Source organism: Lissotriton vulgaris, unplaced genomic scaffold (assembly GCF_964263255.1).
Source record: "Lissotriton vulgaris unplaced genomic scaffold, aLisVul1.2 SCAFFOLD_3603, whole genome shotgun sequence".
Classification (NCBI taxonomy): Eukaryota; Metazoa; Chordata; class Amphibia; order Caudata; family Salamandridae; genus Lissotriton; species Lissotriton vulgaris.
In genome coordinates, this window is record NW_028254675.1 from 79,835 (window position 1) to 96,745 (window position 16,911).

The 16,911-nt window shown below is 47.4% G+C and overlaps 1 protein-coding gene across 1 annotated transcript in view; it reads left to right on the plus strand.

Annotated features, from left to right (window-relative positions):
- Nucleotides 1–13,060, plus strand: part of LOC147659470 (butyrophilin subfamily 1 member A1-like) — a gene marked incomplete at its 5' end in the record, with an annotated part of 90,877 nt that extends 77,817 nt beyond the window's left edge. The window contains one exon of the mRNA XM_086951732.1: nt 7,502–13,060. Coding sequence (XP_086807858.1) covers nt 7,502–8,001 — 500 coding nt within the window. The remainder of the gene's footprint in view (nt 1–7,501) is intronic.
- Between the last annotated feature and the right edge of the window lie 3,851 nt (nt 13,061–16,911).

The following is a 16,911-nucleotide window of genomic DNA, read 5'->3' on the forward strand; positions in this document are numbered from 1 at the left end:
TGGCGCTGGGATGGGTCGACCCAGGGGAAAGCGGGGTCCTCGAAGAAATTGCTATTTACTGTTTGGATGGAGGGGTAGAAGAATGAGAGGGGTTTGATTCTTATACTTCCCTTTGGATTTGGGTGTTCCCAAGAAGTGATATAGTCTACCACCCAAGGGTCCTCGAAGGTGATAATGATGCAGTCCCCTGGGTATTGTTTGCTACCTTTCCCCACCCACGGAGTCCTGTAAAGTGAGGAGATCCTACCATGGCAGTTTGGCGGCATGGGGCGATTAGTCTGCAGCCAATGGTGAACTTTGTTTTTTAAGGACCACGGCGGTTCCGCCGTATTAGGAGGTAGTTCGATTACTCCAATCATGACTGCTACATAGGGAGCGGCCTCGGGAGGAAGCTCCGTATGGAGTCTGGCTTCTCCAGGCTCTTTTGGGGGATTTTTTTGGGCTGGTTGAGAAGAGGAGTTGTGTACCGGGGTTTTAAGGGGAGCAGTTTTTCTGGGGGCTGGTTGTGGTCGAGTGGTTGTGGGTGGTTGCGTTTTGGTTTGTTTTGATGTAGTCGGACCTACAGTGGTAGGGTTTGGTGTGCTTTGGGTCAGGGTGGCTGGAGGTATTGGAATGGGGGGAGGAACAGTGGGTGGTACTGTCTGTGAAGTGGTTGTGTGGGGGATAGAAGGTTTTGTGATGCTGCCCAAAGAATTAGAGGGAGCGTTGTGAGAAGAATTTGCGTTCCCTTTCTTCTTTGGGGGGGGGCCCTGAGAGTGTTGTGGAGATGGGATGAGCTTCGAAATCTGTGTTTCTAGCTTAGTTAGCTTTAATTCTATAGGTCGTAGTAGTTGTTTAAAGATTTCTGTTATCTTCTCTAATAGTATAGAGTTATCCGAGTTTTCCGGAGCCTTTATGTGTGGTTGCGATGGCGAATCCAACAGAATAGGTATGGATCCTTCCTGTTGGTCTTGATGAACTATTACCGTCGCAAGTGCTTGCTGTGGTTGTAGGGGAATTAGTGGCGAGGTTAAAGGAATCTGAGGGATATTCGGGGGGGGAGCAGTGTTGGCTAGTATAAGATTATTTTGGGGGAACTTGTTTTTGCTAATCGCTCCTTCTCTCCTTCCTCTTGCTTGCATGTCTTCCAGGGGGGATGTCTGGGTAGGGGATTGAGGTGGTAGCTCTGGGGTTTTATCCAATTCTGAGGCTAACGGGGAGTCTGCAAGGTCAGAAACAGATAGGTTTATGTTGTTTGGAAGGCTGCGTCTGCCTTCTTGCGCGATACCTGGCGCTTTTTTGTTTACAGTCGGGGCGGGAGTTTTGGCTTCTGCGAGATTACCCAGGGAAGATCGCTTGGCAAATTCTAGGTCCAGTGAAACTCTTTTTTCCATGAGGGTGATACTTTGGTCAATGAGTGAATTTGCTTTTGCCAGGAAGTCGTCCATGGGTCCCAGTAACTTCCTGGCACTCCCTGGGGCGGGGGTTTTTTGTTTAGACCCTCTTGTGGCTACCATCTTGTACTACTATGAGATGATGGTGCAATAGATGGTAGTTTTCGTGGTTTGTGATAGTGTGGGTTAAGTGGCGATTGTGAAAAAGGGTAGGTGAAATACCTTACAGTAGATAGGGCTCTGGCCGATCTCCCGGGCTCGCCGGGCCTCGAACGGCCTCAAACGGCCCGCTCTTTGCCCGGTCTTCGCCCCGGACTATGCCCCGCGCGCGTCCCGCGATGCGCGTTGATGGAGTCGCTTTTACGTTGTGCTTGATTGTAGGGGCGTGGCACTGGGAGGGGGCGCGGCTCACGCGGGAAGAGGACCAGCTGGAGCTGTTGTATGCTGGTCCTCGCAGTCCCGGGGCCGGCGCCTCACCCTCCTCTGCGGCCACAAGGTCTCCTAGGGCTTCCCCACGAATCAGCAGCACTGGGAGGCGTTGGTAGGCTACTCCTGTAGCGGCAAAGAGAGTCTTCAGGAACAGTAACAAATTACGAGTGGCACCCGCGAAGCGGGTGCCGGGAGAAGTTATCGCGCTGTCCTGGGGGCGTGGCACTGGGAGGGGGCGCGGCTCACGCGGGAAGAGGACCAGCTGGAGCTGTTGTATGCTGGTCCTCGCAGTCCCGGGGCCGGCGCCTCACCCTCCTCTGCGGCCACAAGGTCTCCTAGGGCTTCCCCACGAATCAGCAGCACTGGGAGGCGTTGGTAGGCTACTCCTGTAGCGGCAAAGAGAGTCTTCAGGAACAGTAACAAATTACGAGTGTAGAGATAAAGCAAGCATCAAGATCCAGAATACACATTGAAATGCTATGTCCTCAACACCTCCTTCAACACAGCCACCTTCCCTGAGAGCTGGAAGCACGCCGAGCTCAGCGCACTACTGAAGAAACCAACAGCGGACCCGACCGACCTCAAGAACTTCCGCCCCATCTCGCTCCTTCCCTGCCAGTCATTGAAAAGGTCGTCAACAAGCAACTGGCCGCCTTCCTCGAGACGAACGGATCCCTCGACCGATCGCAGTCCGGATTCAGAGCCAATCACAGCACCGAGACCGACATCATCGCAGCCACTGACGACATCCAAGCCCTGCTCGACAACGGTGATATAGCGGCACTCATCCTCCTTGACCTCTCCGCTGCATTCGATACTGTTTGCCACCGCACCCTAGTCCAACGACTCAACGACACCGGCATCCAGGGGAAGGCCCTGGACTGGATCACCTCATTCCTCTCCGGAAGAACACAGAGAGTACGCCTCCCGCCGTTCCGCTCGGAGGCCACCGAAGTCATCTGCGGCGTCCCGCAAGGATCATCGCTCAGCCCCACTCTCTTCAACATCTACATGAAACCACTAGCTGCCATCGCTCGCAACCACAACCTGAACATCATTTCCTACGCCGATGACACCCAGCTGATCCTCTCCCTCACCAAAGACCCCGACACCGCCAAAGCGAGCCTTCACGAAGGGATGAAAGACGTCGCCGAATGGATGAACAGCAGCCGCATAAAGTTGAACACGGACAAGACAGAAGTCCTCATCCTGGGAACATCACCCTCCGCCCCCAGCCCTAGGCACCGCACCCAAGCCAACAGACCACGCACGCAACTTGGGCATCATCCTGGACTCCTCCCTATCGATGACCAGGCAAGTCAACGCCTTCTCCTCATCTTGCTTCCACACACTCTGCATGCTCCACAAGATCTTCCAATGGATTCCCACCGAGACAAGGAAGACGGTCACCCAGGCCCTCATCACCAGCAGACTGGACTATGGAAACACCCTCTACGCCGGAACAGCCAAGCTTCAGAAGAGACTCCAGCGCATCCAGAACGCCTCCGCCCGACTCATCCCGGACGTCCCCCGACGCAGCCACATCTCGAGCCACCTGAGAGACCTACACTGGCTCCCTGTCAACAAGAGGATCACGTTCAGACTCCTCACCCACGCAAACAAATCCCTCCACGACCTGGGCCCTAGGTACCTCAACGACCGCCTGACCTTCTACACGCCCACCCGCCAGCTGCGATCGGCGAACCTCACCCTCGCCGTCGTGCCTCGCATCCAGAGAGCCACCGCCGGAGGAAGATCCTTCTCCTACCTAGCGGCTAAGACATGGAACTCCCCGCCCATCCACCTTCGGCTGACCCAGGACCACCTCGCCTTCAGGAAACAGCTCAAGACCTGGCTGTTCGAGCAGTAGCAGACCCCCCTCCCCACGCGCCTTGAGACCCTTCCGGGTGAGTAGCGCGCGATATAAATGCCATGATTGATTGATTGATTGATTGATTGATCCTGAGCCAGGACCTCATTTCTACTAATGCGACGCTTTCCTGTCGCTGGCGGTGGTGTCCGGAAATTCCTGCGAGCTCGGAAACTTGAGAACTCTCCTCCCGCGCCACGCGGCCTTTCTAGCGCCGGGACAGGGGCTCTGCGTGCGGAGCGCAGCCGGACAGCACAGCGTCCATATCGGTTGCTGGAGTGGGAAGGTGACGGACAGCTGGGAAATGCGAGTCGATCGACCCGAGCCTAGCGACGCTCTGTCAGATTGACCTCCTGTGTGCTCCGGGATTGGACTGAGCGCCGTAAGCCTGTGGACTTTTTACAGTTTGTTGACCTTTGGCGTGTGGTTTAGCCCGGCCACTGCCCCAGTTTCCCCGGGAGGAGTTGCTCTCCTTGGAACTTAGTGAACCCCGCCGCCATATTTTGGGGCCTCGGACAGTGGCATTTTGTCCAGCGCTTTGACCCGAGAGGTGTTTGGTGCTCCACTGAGTGAGGGGCTACATCACGAGATACGGAGTTTGGCCCAGACACGCACGATGGAGCCCACGATTCGAGATCTCCTTGTTGCTCTCGGCTCCCTCCACGCCGCCATAGGGGGAGGGGCCAGTGACCTCGAACAGAAGCTGGACGCCATTGCTGTCCCATCGGTGAATGGGAGACCCGATGGTCATCAGACAAGGGATACCACGCACGACTTTGCACCAGCACCAAGGGTTATTGCTGCACAACTACAGCTGGCTACGTGGGGGGCCCTGGCGGGTATGAGAGACGGGCTCCACTCTGCCGACTACACAAGTGCTGTGTGGGGGCTTGGAACTACACTGCAGGTGGAACATTTCCACGGAACAGTGCTTTTGCCCACCCGAGTTGCACCGCCTCTGCACCCCGTTGATGTGGCTCTCTATCCTCTACGGCCTTCGATGTGTCGTGATTTGAGAGGGTGGCTTGGAACCTTGTTATTAGACCTGGACATTCGTGAGTTGTGTTTTGTCGGTTCCTTGCTGCTGGAGTCCCCTGAAGAATTGGTTCTGCTTTGTTCTCCTGGCGCTTCGGATCATATGGGATTGTACTGTATGGCGACTGATCAGTTGACATGTACCAATGGACGGGTTAGAGCGGGTCAGGGGTGAATTTCCTCCAGATGCTAAGAGACGGATGCCTAGCCAGCGACTGAGAGGGGTGTGCTTTATTGTCTTCTTCTTAATACTGCTATAATCGATTGACACTCCCCGGGTTTATTTACGACCGGTCCTGGGTTACTCAGTGTGAGCGGGGCGGGGGATGGCCAAGGCCCAGTTTTGATGTCTCTCCTCCGTTTTTTCCCTTCTTTGGGGTTTTCCATTTGGGGGGGGGGGGGGGGGGCGACGGGCACGCTGGCGGGGGGGGTAGGCCGTAGCCTCTTCAGATGTGCAGGGTGGGGGGTTGGGAAAGGTGGGGTTTTTAGTTTTGTGTATTCTTTATTTCTATGGCCCTCTTTCTTTCGCTGTGCTCTTTCTCGGTTACTGTCCTTTTTCATGGGTTCTTCCTTCTATCTAGTTTAAAAGTCTTCTTCTCTTGCTGTATCTATATTTCGGGTACTCGTTTTATGGGCGACAGGCACGCTGCTAGGGGGGGGGGGGGGGGAGGGGTAGGCCGTAGCCTCTGCAGGGGTGCAGGGTGGGGGTTGGGGGATGGGCTTTTTGTTTTGTCCTCTCTTAGTTACTATGGGCCTCTTTTTTCTCCTTCTTTCTTATTTCCCTTTTCTGTTCTTTCCTCTTTTGGGTCAGTATGGTGGGTCAGTGTGGTGCCTCTTGCTGTTTTTGCTCAATGCCGTAATGCAAGAGGTATTAGGGTTGGCCCACGTTCATGGGGTGGGCACTAACCGGTGCGATGTGTGAATATGTATCCCAGTATCCTGTTAAATTTATTTTAGCACCAGTATTCTGATTATTCGCTTCGTCGCCATCCTGATGTGCATTGCCCACTCGGTGTCCTTGTTCGATTGAATAGCATCTGATCCTTCATATCTTTAATTTTAAAATGAACCTTCTTTACTCCTGCACCTCAGTGGTCACGTTTACCTTACATGCTGCACGGAATATCTGCTATTTTTGTATTGGTGGACTGCTGAGCTGTCGTATACTTTGCGTATGTGCTGCAAATTGATGCCGAGGCCGGCCAGGACGGTTGTAGACCCGTAACTGTATGCTACTATTGCACAATAAAGGTTTTCAACAAAAAAAAAAAGAAAATGTATATTGCTTGCCTCTAACAGAATGCAAAGAAATGGAGATAAACCAGAAACTTCAGCAGAAAGAACCTCTGAGGGAAGATTTAGTAAAGCATCAAAACTAAAATGATACTATTTCCTGATGTCGCCCAAGCTGCAGCTGAGTTGTAGACCGAAACAAGGGAAAAGGAAAGTCTTTTATTGACCAAATGTTGGTGGTGGAAGTGGAATACACGCCTGAAGTGACTTTCTTTTATTCAGTGCTTACCTTATTTAAATATCATCATCCAGGTAGAGTCCATCTGTGTGGTTATAATTCCTTTAATATTAATATCCTCATACAGACGTCATGCTCCCTTAATAGGTCACTCTCTGCAGTAGTAAGTAATGTTGGATAGTTTGTTTCACTCGTTTTGACACTGGAACACCATTCCCCACGTATTTAAGTGGTGTTTATCATGTTTAATCATTTTGTATGTAATGTTATTACTGTGGATACATTCTTGTTGGTTTGAATGGACCATAGGCTGTAGTAAGTAGTCCATTACAGCAGCTACTGTCACTAGCTATTTGGTTTTCACCACTTTTCATAAAATGCCAATTTAAAGATTTAACCTTAAAATACAAATTATGCCTCCATGTGTAACCTATCAGCCTGATTCATGTAGGTAAATTGCACTCGCAAAGGGCCAGATTCTCAGAATCTGGCCCTTAGCGAGTGCGATTTTTGCATTTGGGATTCATGATACCAAATGCAAAAATCGCTATGTAAGAATTTGCATATTTGCGTGGAATGGCATTTAAGGAATCTCTAATAGAGATTCCTCAAATGCTATTCATGACACACAACAAAATTGCGATTTTGGACTTTTGGGGCCGCTATTTACCGACAGGTCAGACCTGTCGGTAAATAGCAAAAACTCAGAAAAATGCTTTTAAAAGCATCATTCAAAGTTGCATGTAGCACACACACATGTCCTTTGGACATGTGTGTGCGCAACACCTGTCCAAAAGTGCATTTTAGGGGTGCTACAGGGCGTCCTTTGGACACCCCTGGCACCCTTAAAATCGCTATCTCAGTTGCGAGTAGCAAATTGCTACTCGCAAATCCCCATTCATTCCAATGGGCCTCTTGGCCCATAGGAATGATTGGGGAGTATTTGCGAGTAGCAAATTGCTACTCGCAAATAAAGAACATGTAGGAATCGCTATTTAAGTAGCAATTCCTACATGAATGCCGTTTTGCGTGTCCTCAATAGCGATTCGCTATGATTCGCTATTAGGGACACGCAAAACGGCATGTACATGAATCAGGCTGCTAGTGAGGTGCAAAACGTAATGTCCTTTAGGCTGCCAAATTACTGTCTTCGGAGTGTTATTTTTTAATTAACTTTCTATGGAAAGAATTTTTTTCTGGTCGCACAATCTGCATAATCTCTATATTGGCTCATGTGTGAAGAGTTTCTACGTTGTTTAAAAGTGTCTCTCTGACATTTGCTGTGTACATATTAAGCCTGTTTGTTGTCTCCTCGCCCTACAGTGCTGGTGACATTGGATCCAGAAACGGCCCATCCTAATTTGATCCTGGCCGAGGACGGAAGGCGTGTGCGATGTTCATCTGGGACACAGCCCATGCCAGCCACTCCCAAGAGATTTAAACTCCTTTTCGCTGTGCTGGGCAAAGAGGGATACTCTTCGGGTAGACATTATTGGGAAGTTCGGCTGCTGGAGGAAGGAGAATGGCGTGTGGGAGCTGCACGAGAGTCTCTGGACAGGAAAACCTTGTCACAACAATCAGGACGCTGGGCTTTAGAGAGGTCTAATAATAAATACATTGCTATCACCCTCTCTTCCACCCCTCTCACCCTGACGGAGCGGCCAAAGAAGCTGGGTGTTCATCTGAACTATGATATGGAACAGCTGTCGTTCTACAATGCTGACACAATGAGTCTTCTCTGCACTTTCACCATCTCTGCCCTAAATGAAAGAATCTTTCCTTACTTCTGTGTTTGGGGCAAGGCAGATCTAAAACTTGTGTAGAAGTTTAAGGCCTCGTCCTATGGTGCCTGTCAATATCTTTTTTTCTAACCAACTGTTTTTTTCTCTACTTCTATGTCTTTGGACAGACAGATCAACTTGTGTAGATGCTTGAGGCTCCATCCCTTCTATATCCAGGTGTTGCTGGTCACAGCCAGCGTGTCTTCCTTACTGACTGTCATTTTGTACTGTGAGGGCAGACAGATCTACAACTTAGTTGAATACCAGTGCTTCCACTCCCACTTTCCCTCCACATGCCACTGGTTGTCTCCATTCATAAGTTTTCCAAACAAAGCTAGCAGATATTTGTTTGCATTTTGAGTTCTGAATATGTGCTGTCCTCTTGGTTTTGCGATTATGATACTTTCTCAAACATGGGAAAATACAGGAATGTGAGTGTCATAAAATAAGAGCTGTAAAAAACTTCAGCTGGCAATCATGCCTGACAAATTTAGACTTCTGTTCACAAAGCTAAAGACTGTGTTTGACACCGTCTCTGGTCACCCTGGAATAGGTTAACCATTGGGAGTCCTGTTTCTTACATTGACTCTTTTAACCCTGTAGACGGAGTGGGGTGAAAGGATGAGGTTGGACTGTTGCATGTCAGCAGGGTACTATGCCCCCAGGCCTGGCCTTACATTTTGCAGATCATTGTTCTTTGATGTACTTATGGTTCATTTGATACAAGACTTCACCTTCCAGAAATCATTGGGATGTCAAATGAAGCCTGGGGCTGACAAAAATAATTTTTGATACTTCTACCCACAGATTATTCACCTTTAGAATATTCCCTAGTCCCCAGACTGGATACTCGCTTCCTTAGCAGTGCTTTCACACGACCCTAGGAGGGGTATGCTGCTATGTGTTTGCTCGGTAACGCCTCGGAACTGATCTAGCGGAGCAGCATTTAAGCTCCACCAATGCGCACTGATGCCAGTGTGTTCTTTCCACACCTTTGAACTGGGATCTGGGGATCTGCTGTCACTTTCTTCAGCCTTCTGACGACTCCCAAGAATGAAATACTGTGTGTAAGGGAACAAAATCCCCTCCTAGAATAACTAGCATCAAACCATGACACGGCTGCTGAAAAAAGTGGTCGGTCACTGACCTGCACAACTTGTTTCTTTGGTGTTTAGACTCTGGGCAATACTCCAAGTCATGCAAGGAGTGCACCCGAAAGCATTCTGAGACAGAGAAGCAAACTGTTTGTGTTGCCAACGGCAAGAACAAGACATGGGCTCTGCACTGGCTATTGTGCAGACTTCTACCTTAGCTCCACAACCTGCACCGTTCCCCTTTCATCTGCACCAGTGTTAACACCAACTGCGCTGGAGAAGAATCCGGCATGTGCACCAACGCCAGACTAGCTTCGGCTCTACCTCGAACAAGGTCATGCTCCGAATGCACTACAGAGCTCCCAGCTGCCATACAACTTTAGTCTGATTCGATGCTTCCACTACTGCAGCAGCTTCATTGTCTTTTTTTTGGCTCCGACTCTAACCAAAGCTTGCCACCCCCCAGGGATCATGGCGTGGTTAAGGATGATTCACCCTCATTATGGTGATAACAGTTTTTACATGGACTTGCAAGAGGCAAGGGTGCTTAAGACTTCCCTTGATGCAGGGTGAACTCACCTTTGGGGCCCTAAATAGAAGAGGATGCTTCCAGTGCGCTGGTAATTCAGTGATCTGCTGAGTTCCAGTTATTATAAATGCCTTACATTGTATTAAAATTTGTGATTCGCACTGGCCTTGATACTGATGGTCTGTATGGGCAGTTGGCATCAGTGTAGTCCTCCATCGATATTCGTGGATGCGCTCCACAGGTTTCTCTGGATTGATACTGACTTTCTTAATGGATATGCCTTTCAGTGGCCCACACTTATATGACAAGAACCTTGATTCTGGTTTGACATGTTTCATGGAGAGTAGGGCTACAGCACACTCCCTGGGTCTTTCTGCCCCGGCCAAACAGTTTCCCTACCAATTTAGAAAACTCAAAGGTTACTAGGAGTATAGGCATACAGGCAACACCAGTCTGCGTTGCCCATATTGCAGTCAGCCAAATCATTTCATGGCTCGGGTCGTAGATCTGGTAGGCAACACACAGGTCTCCAAAGGCCTAGATTCTCCCATTCCCTCTCCCCTGCGGCAACAGCACCTAAGCTGTCATAGCTTGCCATTAGTGGCACGGATCAACCCTGTGGAAGTTAGGATCCAGAAGATTCTCCCAAGGTGGCAATCCATCACATCCAACAGATAGGTCCTCCAGATAGCTTACCCTGGCTTTGCCCTACAGTTTATTTCTACCCCTCCCCACAAGTCATCCCACCACAGTAGGCTCTCAGAGAAGCACCCATCCATTATCTTGCAGAGGTGCAAGCATTACTCTCCAGAGTAGCCACCAATACGGTTCTGGCCTCTAAAATATGGACAGGTTGTTACTCTTGTTATTTCCTCATTCTAAGATTGCCTAGCTTAGATCTTCACCCCCTTAAAACCTTCCTTTGAAATGATCACACCGACCAAGATTCTATCAGCCCTGGACCCAAACAACTGGATGGTATCCTTGGATCTGCAGGATCATTGGTGCCCATGTTCACAAAGCACTACTGCCCTGACAACCACATCTGACGGGAAAGGCATTTCACCTGTTTGGTATTGCAAGACTTTTTGGTCCACTCCACAGAACCTGCACCTGTGAGAGGCACTGCTTTGGTATCTCTTCTAAAGGTGTGGAATGTGCACGTAGAAGTATCCATCAGAAGAACAAGTTACTTACTGTAAAGCTCTTTCTGGTGGATACTCTTCTTATCTTTGGATTCCTTGCTGCCTTATCACCTCCCTGTTCTATGGAGTGGCCTCTTTTTACCATCCAAAAAGTTCTCAAGTTTGAGATACGCACCTTGGCACTGACAATTCTTAATGCTTCATGTCTAAGGGTGTGGAAAAAATCTAGCAAGAAACTGACGTCCGCACACTGGGGTGGTGCTTATATGTGGCCCCACTCTGTCACTTCTGGGGTAGTACGAAGCCAACACGGTACCACATGGCATCACATAGAGGTGCACAGGAGTACTGCTAAGAAAACATCTGGATCCAGTCTGGTGATTATTCTGACAGGAATCTATGGTTACATAGAGTATCCACAAGAAAGTGTGTTACCAAACGTAATTAACTTGTTAGTTTTGACAGTGTGTAGTGATCTGGCTATTGGGGCTTAATCCCTGAGAAATTATACTTGCATAGCTCTTCATAAAGCAATCTGAATCTCAGCAGTCCCACAAACCTAACAGCAAGTTGCGTCTTGTGTATAATATGATATAATTGGCCACTAGTGGTGCTAGCATCATTAAATCAAACCCAAATAGCACCTATTGTTTTGTTGGACATAACCATGTTATCAACCCTTTACGAATGCACTTGGCTACAATGTAGAATGATTTTTCATTCCCACAAAGGACCAAATACTGTATTGGATTCTTGCTGAGATTGATTTGTAAATAATAATAAAAAGTAAGTGCAGGGGGCCAAAGTTTCATAGATCTGACATCCAATGCTACTGAATGCCAGGATTACCCTTCCTGTACAAAACCTATGCTAGACTCTGGCACGCACCCTAGCACCTTGGTGCTAAGGTGTGCGCCTGGCGCACAGCAGCTGAAACCAGTGCTGGCGCTACGGAGCGGGAGGAGAGTGCCATTTCTCTGTGAACATGGTGCTCTCCTGCTCTCTCCCTGTCACGCAATGCAGTGCAGCCTCCTAAGAGCATGCGCTGCGTTGGGTGACAGTGTTCAGAATCTGGGCCTATGTATGTACTGAGGGTGAATTCAAGGAACCTGATCTGATTTCTGGTGTTCAGAATCTGGATATGTGAATACTGGGTAGGCTGAGCGGTCTAGAGGATCTATATATCACATGGAGTAGATACCATTCAGAATTTGGCAGCCAGGCTCGTCTTCAACCTCCAACGCAGAACTCTCATCACACCTAAGTGTCCTTGCTCTGAGTCGTTTGCTTAGAAAGACTGCTTTGTACTACATGAATTATCACTGTATATTTTATCTATGCTTATAGGTATGCACATAGAATAACATTGAACATATTTAAAAATGTTTTATTTTGTTATCACTCATGCTTCTTACAACCGCAGTCAAGAATTGCGAGCTGCCAGGTACAATACTTTAATCCTAACCTTGCACTTTTGTTTGTTGTCAACTTGATAACGGAATGCCCAAAAACTCAGTTACATTTCTCAGGACAAGTTGTATTGTACTGTATTTTCCATTTATCCCTGTTTACATTTTCCTTTGACAGGGAAGCGAGCCAAGTCTTGCAGAGTTGTGCATCTAATGGACTTATGTGGCATGCAAAGGATTCTAGTGTGGAGCCTCACAGAGGGTTGACAAGTGCTGTCTTTAAGGGTGTAGTCCTGGGGCGACTGAGAGCTAGCTATACGGCAGGGAGACTAAAATGTCTTACTGGTCAGTTTCAGACAATCTGGTCAGTTATAGTTAAGAAAATCTAAGACTTCATATGTTGGATTCAGTTTCCTATGTCTAAAGCCAAAGAATTGGGAGACCAAAGATGTTTCGGGTTTTTAATCAGATTTATATTCAAATTACCATTGAGTATTGTGCAAACCAAGAACTCATAAAGTAGCATATAGTGAAAACTTTCTATGGGTAAAAAATTTACTTTTTATTGACAAACATCCTATTATATTATAAATCGACTTTACGTGGAAAGATCATATACATCATACGAGCCAACCATGAGTATTTTATACTTTTACAGCCATTTTAGCGTGGTTATGTAAAATGCAAATGTATGGTCACCCTGGTTCTAGTCCAGAACTTCTACTTTCTGGATCAAACCTCACGATGGATGACAGTGGCATCAAAGTTGCCTGGTTATGGAAGTAACGGAAATAAATTATTGGGTGGGATTCCGCAAAAATGTCATTCTCCTCTAAAGTTACCAAACGACATATATGCAATGACCTGCCAAGTATATGTTTTCTTATGATTGTGTTATTAAAAATCGACCATATCTATGCTTTAGTTGAGGTTGAAGTGTTGATTGTGTGCTTTCTAGTACAACTGTCAAAACTGTCTAAAATGTAACTGAGTCCCCTTTGAGTGCAAAATGTTCCCCAATTTTTTCTTTGTTTACCTCTCTGTAGTGGTAGGGTTTCCCTGAGAGTTCTAATTCAACATTTCCATCTCGGAGCACAAAGTCAACGTAAACTAGAATGGTGAGCACAAGGCCCAGCCCTCTGACATAAGCTGTATTGCCACAGAGAGAGTGAGGGGTTTCAAACATAGGTGGTAGGGCACAGCTGTCTGACCAGGGTGTGGAGTATAGGAGGAGACCTAGAGCCAGAAAGAAGCTGGCTACAGAGAAGCTATTGCTTGCCATTCAATCAGTCCTTTCCTTAGGGTATAACAGGGAAGGGCTAAGCCAGAGGATGCCAACATGATGGATAGGTAAGTAAACAAAGGGGGTTACCAGGGTGAATTTGTCAGACTGGAAGTGGTAAGCAAAGCTGTGTGCTCAAGATATCCTTTCTGTTCTACTAGTAAGTGGCCAGGATTGTACCTGGTGAGAGGTGGCCTAATATGAGGAAATATGGATAGAAAAGTACCAGAACGCATATGGTACCCCTTCTGTTCCACAGGACTCCCAAGAGCCATTGCTTGGACCTAAACTTAACTCTTAAAGAAAGAAGGAGAGGCCAGGAACTGCCTGAATCTGAATTATTCATAAAGCAGTCTGCCATCCCTCCTGGTTTCTTTAGCCAGTGTGAAGTTAATAGTGTCTTCAATGTTCACGTTTTTCTAAAACTGTTCAAGATCCGGCTTAAAGCTGACCATCTGTTTGAACAAACCCAAGGACGTTTCACAAGGATATTTGTGATGAAATCGGAACCTTCAGCTGTAATCATTGTCATTAGGCACGCTAGCATTGGTCAGCCAGTTGCCCTTTTCTAAGGGACTATAGAAAAGGAAGTGTTTGCTGATAGTGCTAGACAAAGAAAGTGGCCAAACGAAGTTGATAGATATTAAATATGATGACATGAGTATGCATGCACTTTCCTGGTGTGCCTGCCGAGGGTCTGCATGAATGGGCTGACGGGAAATAGTTAGGGTACTACTTTGAGTGGAGAATTGAGGACTGGTTGGCTGATGTGCTGACTTGGGAGCAGTATTGGGTTGAGAGGTACCAGGATCCACAAGTGGGAAAGTAGATTGTGTAATTAAGATAGCAGTGGGGAGTAGGTGTTTGGAGGAGGAAGTGTATGTTTAGTGCAGGTAGAAGCCACGCTGATGATAGCGGAGGCCCTAGTGTGTGGATGGAGAGATGGACATAGTAGGAGGGGCAAAACTGGCAACAGAGATGTTGGTGCCAGGAAGGGCAGGGTGTCTGACATGAAACTTTCTGCTTCTGACTACTCTTGAAAGCTGGATAATGAGGCAGATTTATATCTGCCATTTCATGCTTGAAAATTGACCATTGATGTATTTTTACCACTCTCTAAATGACACCCCTCAGTTTTCCATGGTCTTTGTTTTTCACCTGCTGCAAACCATTCAACACTTCTTGAAGCAACTTCTTGAAATGTGTGGATTGTCCCTCCAAACCTTAGATCTCTATCATTCTCATGCAGCCTATTTAATTCTGTGTTTGTGAGGTGCCTCTCTCACTGAGGTATGAAGTCTGCTATGATTTCTGCCTCTGAAGATGTTCGTTCAGATGTCACCATTAGCGTCACTCCTCCTAGCCATCCGACCATATCTATTGATAACATTTGTAATGCAACATGTCAGCATCTTGCAGCTCATCTGGTGCATCCACTGGCAAATAATAAAAGGTAACATTTCAAAGTTTAATTCTTTACACACAGTCAGTCAGTCAGTCAAAGAAGCTTTATTTCGACCGTACAGGCCATAAAAGCACATAAAAAGACAATACAATTTGTATAAGGAAAACATCATTAAAATATGTCATCATAAAAACTATGCAATAGTTCTATATTAAACAAATGGTGCATTTCTTAGTTGTGCAAATTATTTTAGTATTTTTTTGGGTACACTCCCTCAAGACAACTCCGGGTACTATGGTTGGATACCTTGCAATGTGCAACAGAGTTTATAGATTCAACCTTGAGTGCAGGAGGGGAAAGAGTAACACATGATTAAGCACATAACTAATTCATTGGTGAAAGAACACCTGTTGGTTGTTAAAAAGCTTTTGGCTTAATCTGATAAATGTATATAACAGTGTTAAAAAATCCACGTTAAAACGAATTTTATTATGCAATTAAAAAGCCTGGAGGGAAGATAATTACAGTAGCAATAATCATACAATAAATATGTGCGAACGAGGGGTAACCGCATATATAAAGGTTGCTAGGAACTAAGGGTTTCCTGTGAGGGCTTTCTTTAAGATGGCTCTACGAATGCACCACATCGAGTGTAGGAACCGAGAAATGGTGAACACAATGAGTGTGTCGGTTTCATGCTTAAAAAGTCTGTGCACCTCTATGTAGTGTCTGATCCCCACGTTTCATCATAATTGTAGCAGCCACCGGGATCTTGGCTTTCCATAGGCCGGGCAAAAATAAAGAACGTGCAGTTCAGTTTCCTCAACTCGATTGCACCCTGGACAGTCTAGTTTATGGACTCCCTGCCATTTGTTAATAAATGCTCGGAGCGGGAGCACCCCATGTCTGAATTGGAGAAAAAGTTTCTTTGCCATAAGGGGTTGGATGTGATCAAGTGCCGATTCCAACCTGTAATGCTGCTTGATATCCAGAAACCTGGAGGTCAAGCAGCTCCGTGTTGTTCCTTGCTATAGTAGAGCCAGTTTGTGTTCTCTGAGGGAGTCAAGTAGTGCCTTTCTGGAGAGTGTGAGGCAGGTCTCTTCAGATGCTGTCCACATATTTGTCCTCTCTAAAGCCAGGCAAGAATTCCTAATATGAGCTAGCCAAGGGAGTTTCCCTGCGCCTAGAAGGCTCATAACTTCCTTCAGCTCCTCTTTATAATCGGCTAGTTCAGGTATACTCCACAGGCGTCACCAGTATAGGAGGGGTCTAGACAAGACTATATCTGCTATAGGGCCAATCCCTAGGTCCATCCTAAGAAGTGTTAATGGAGTACTCATAGGGAGGCCCAGCAGTTGCCTGAGGAAAAGATACTCTGGCATAGATAGGGAGGTTGATGGGCAATGGCCCCATAATTCTGCTCCGTACAGTGATACTTGCCTGGCCTGTGTTTTGTAGATTTCTGCTACGGGACCTATCACTTTGTGTGTGCAACTTTTGTAAACTTTTAAAATGCCCCCCGTGGACTGGGTAAATTTTAGGCTGACTTTCTTTATTTGTGTCTTTACAGTACAAATGGCCAATGTGGTACAAAACTCAGTTCCAGAAGTCTGTTTCTCACTTTCCTCACTTAGTGGCTGTGAGCTTGGGGTTGTGGCAGACCGGAATAACAGGCGTGGAGGCCGGATATAGTGTGCTATGACTTAACATAGTTTATTGTTTTATACAGTTAGTGTTTGGAGGGCAAGAATGTAGAGTGGAGCAATGAAGGAAAGGATCTTTGTCTTGAGGCGTCGGGTGGACGATGGTCCGCGTTGTTCTCTGGTATGCAGGACGTCTCGGGCTGTATCCGGTTCGTGGGCTGGTCCCGGTGGTGTCCTCGGAGGTATGAGGAAGAGAAAACAACAGGGCAGTTAGTCCTCGAGCGTAGGACTGATTGAGTCCTGTTACCAACAACCAGGGTGTGTGTAGGGTAAAGCGAGCATGAGGGGCGGGGCGGTAAGCAAAGGGGGATAGGAGACGGGATACGAAGATCGGGAGGGAAGAGGGTGATAGCGGTGAGGGGTAAGTGCAAAGGTTCTCTATACA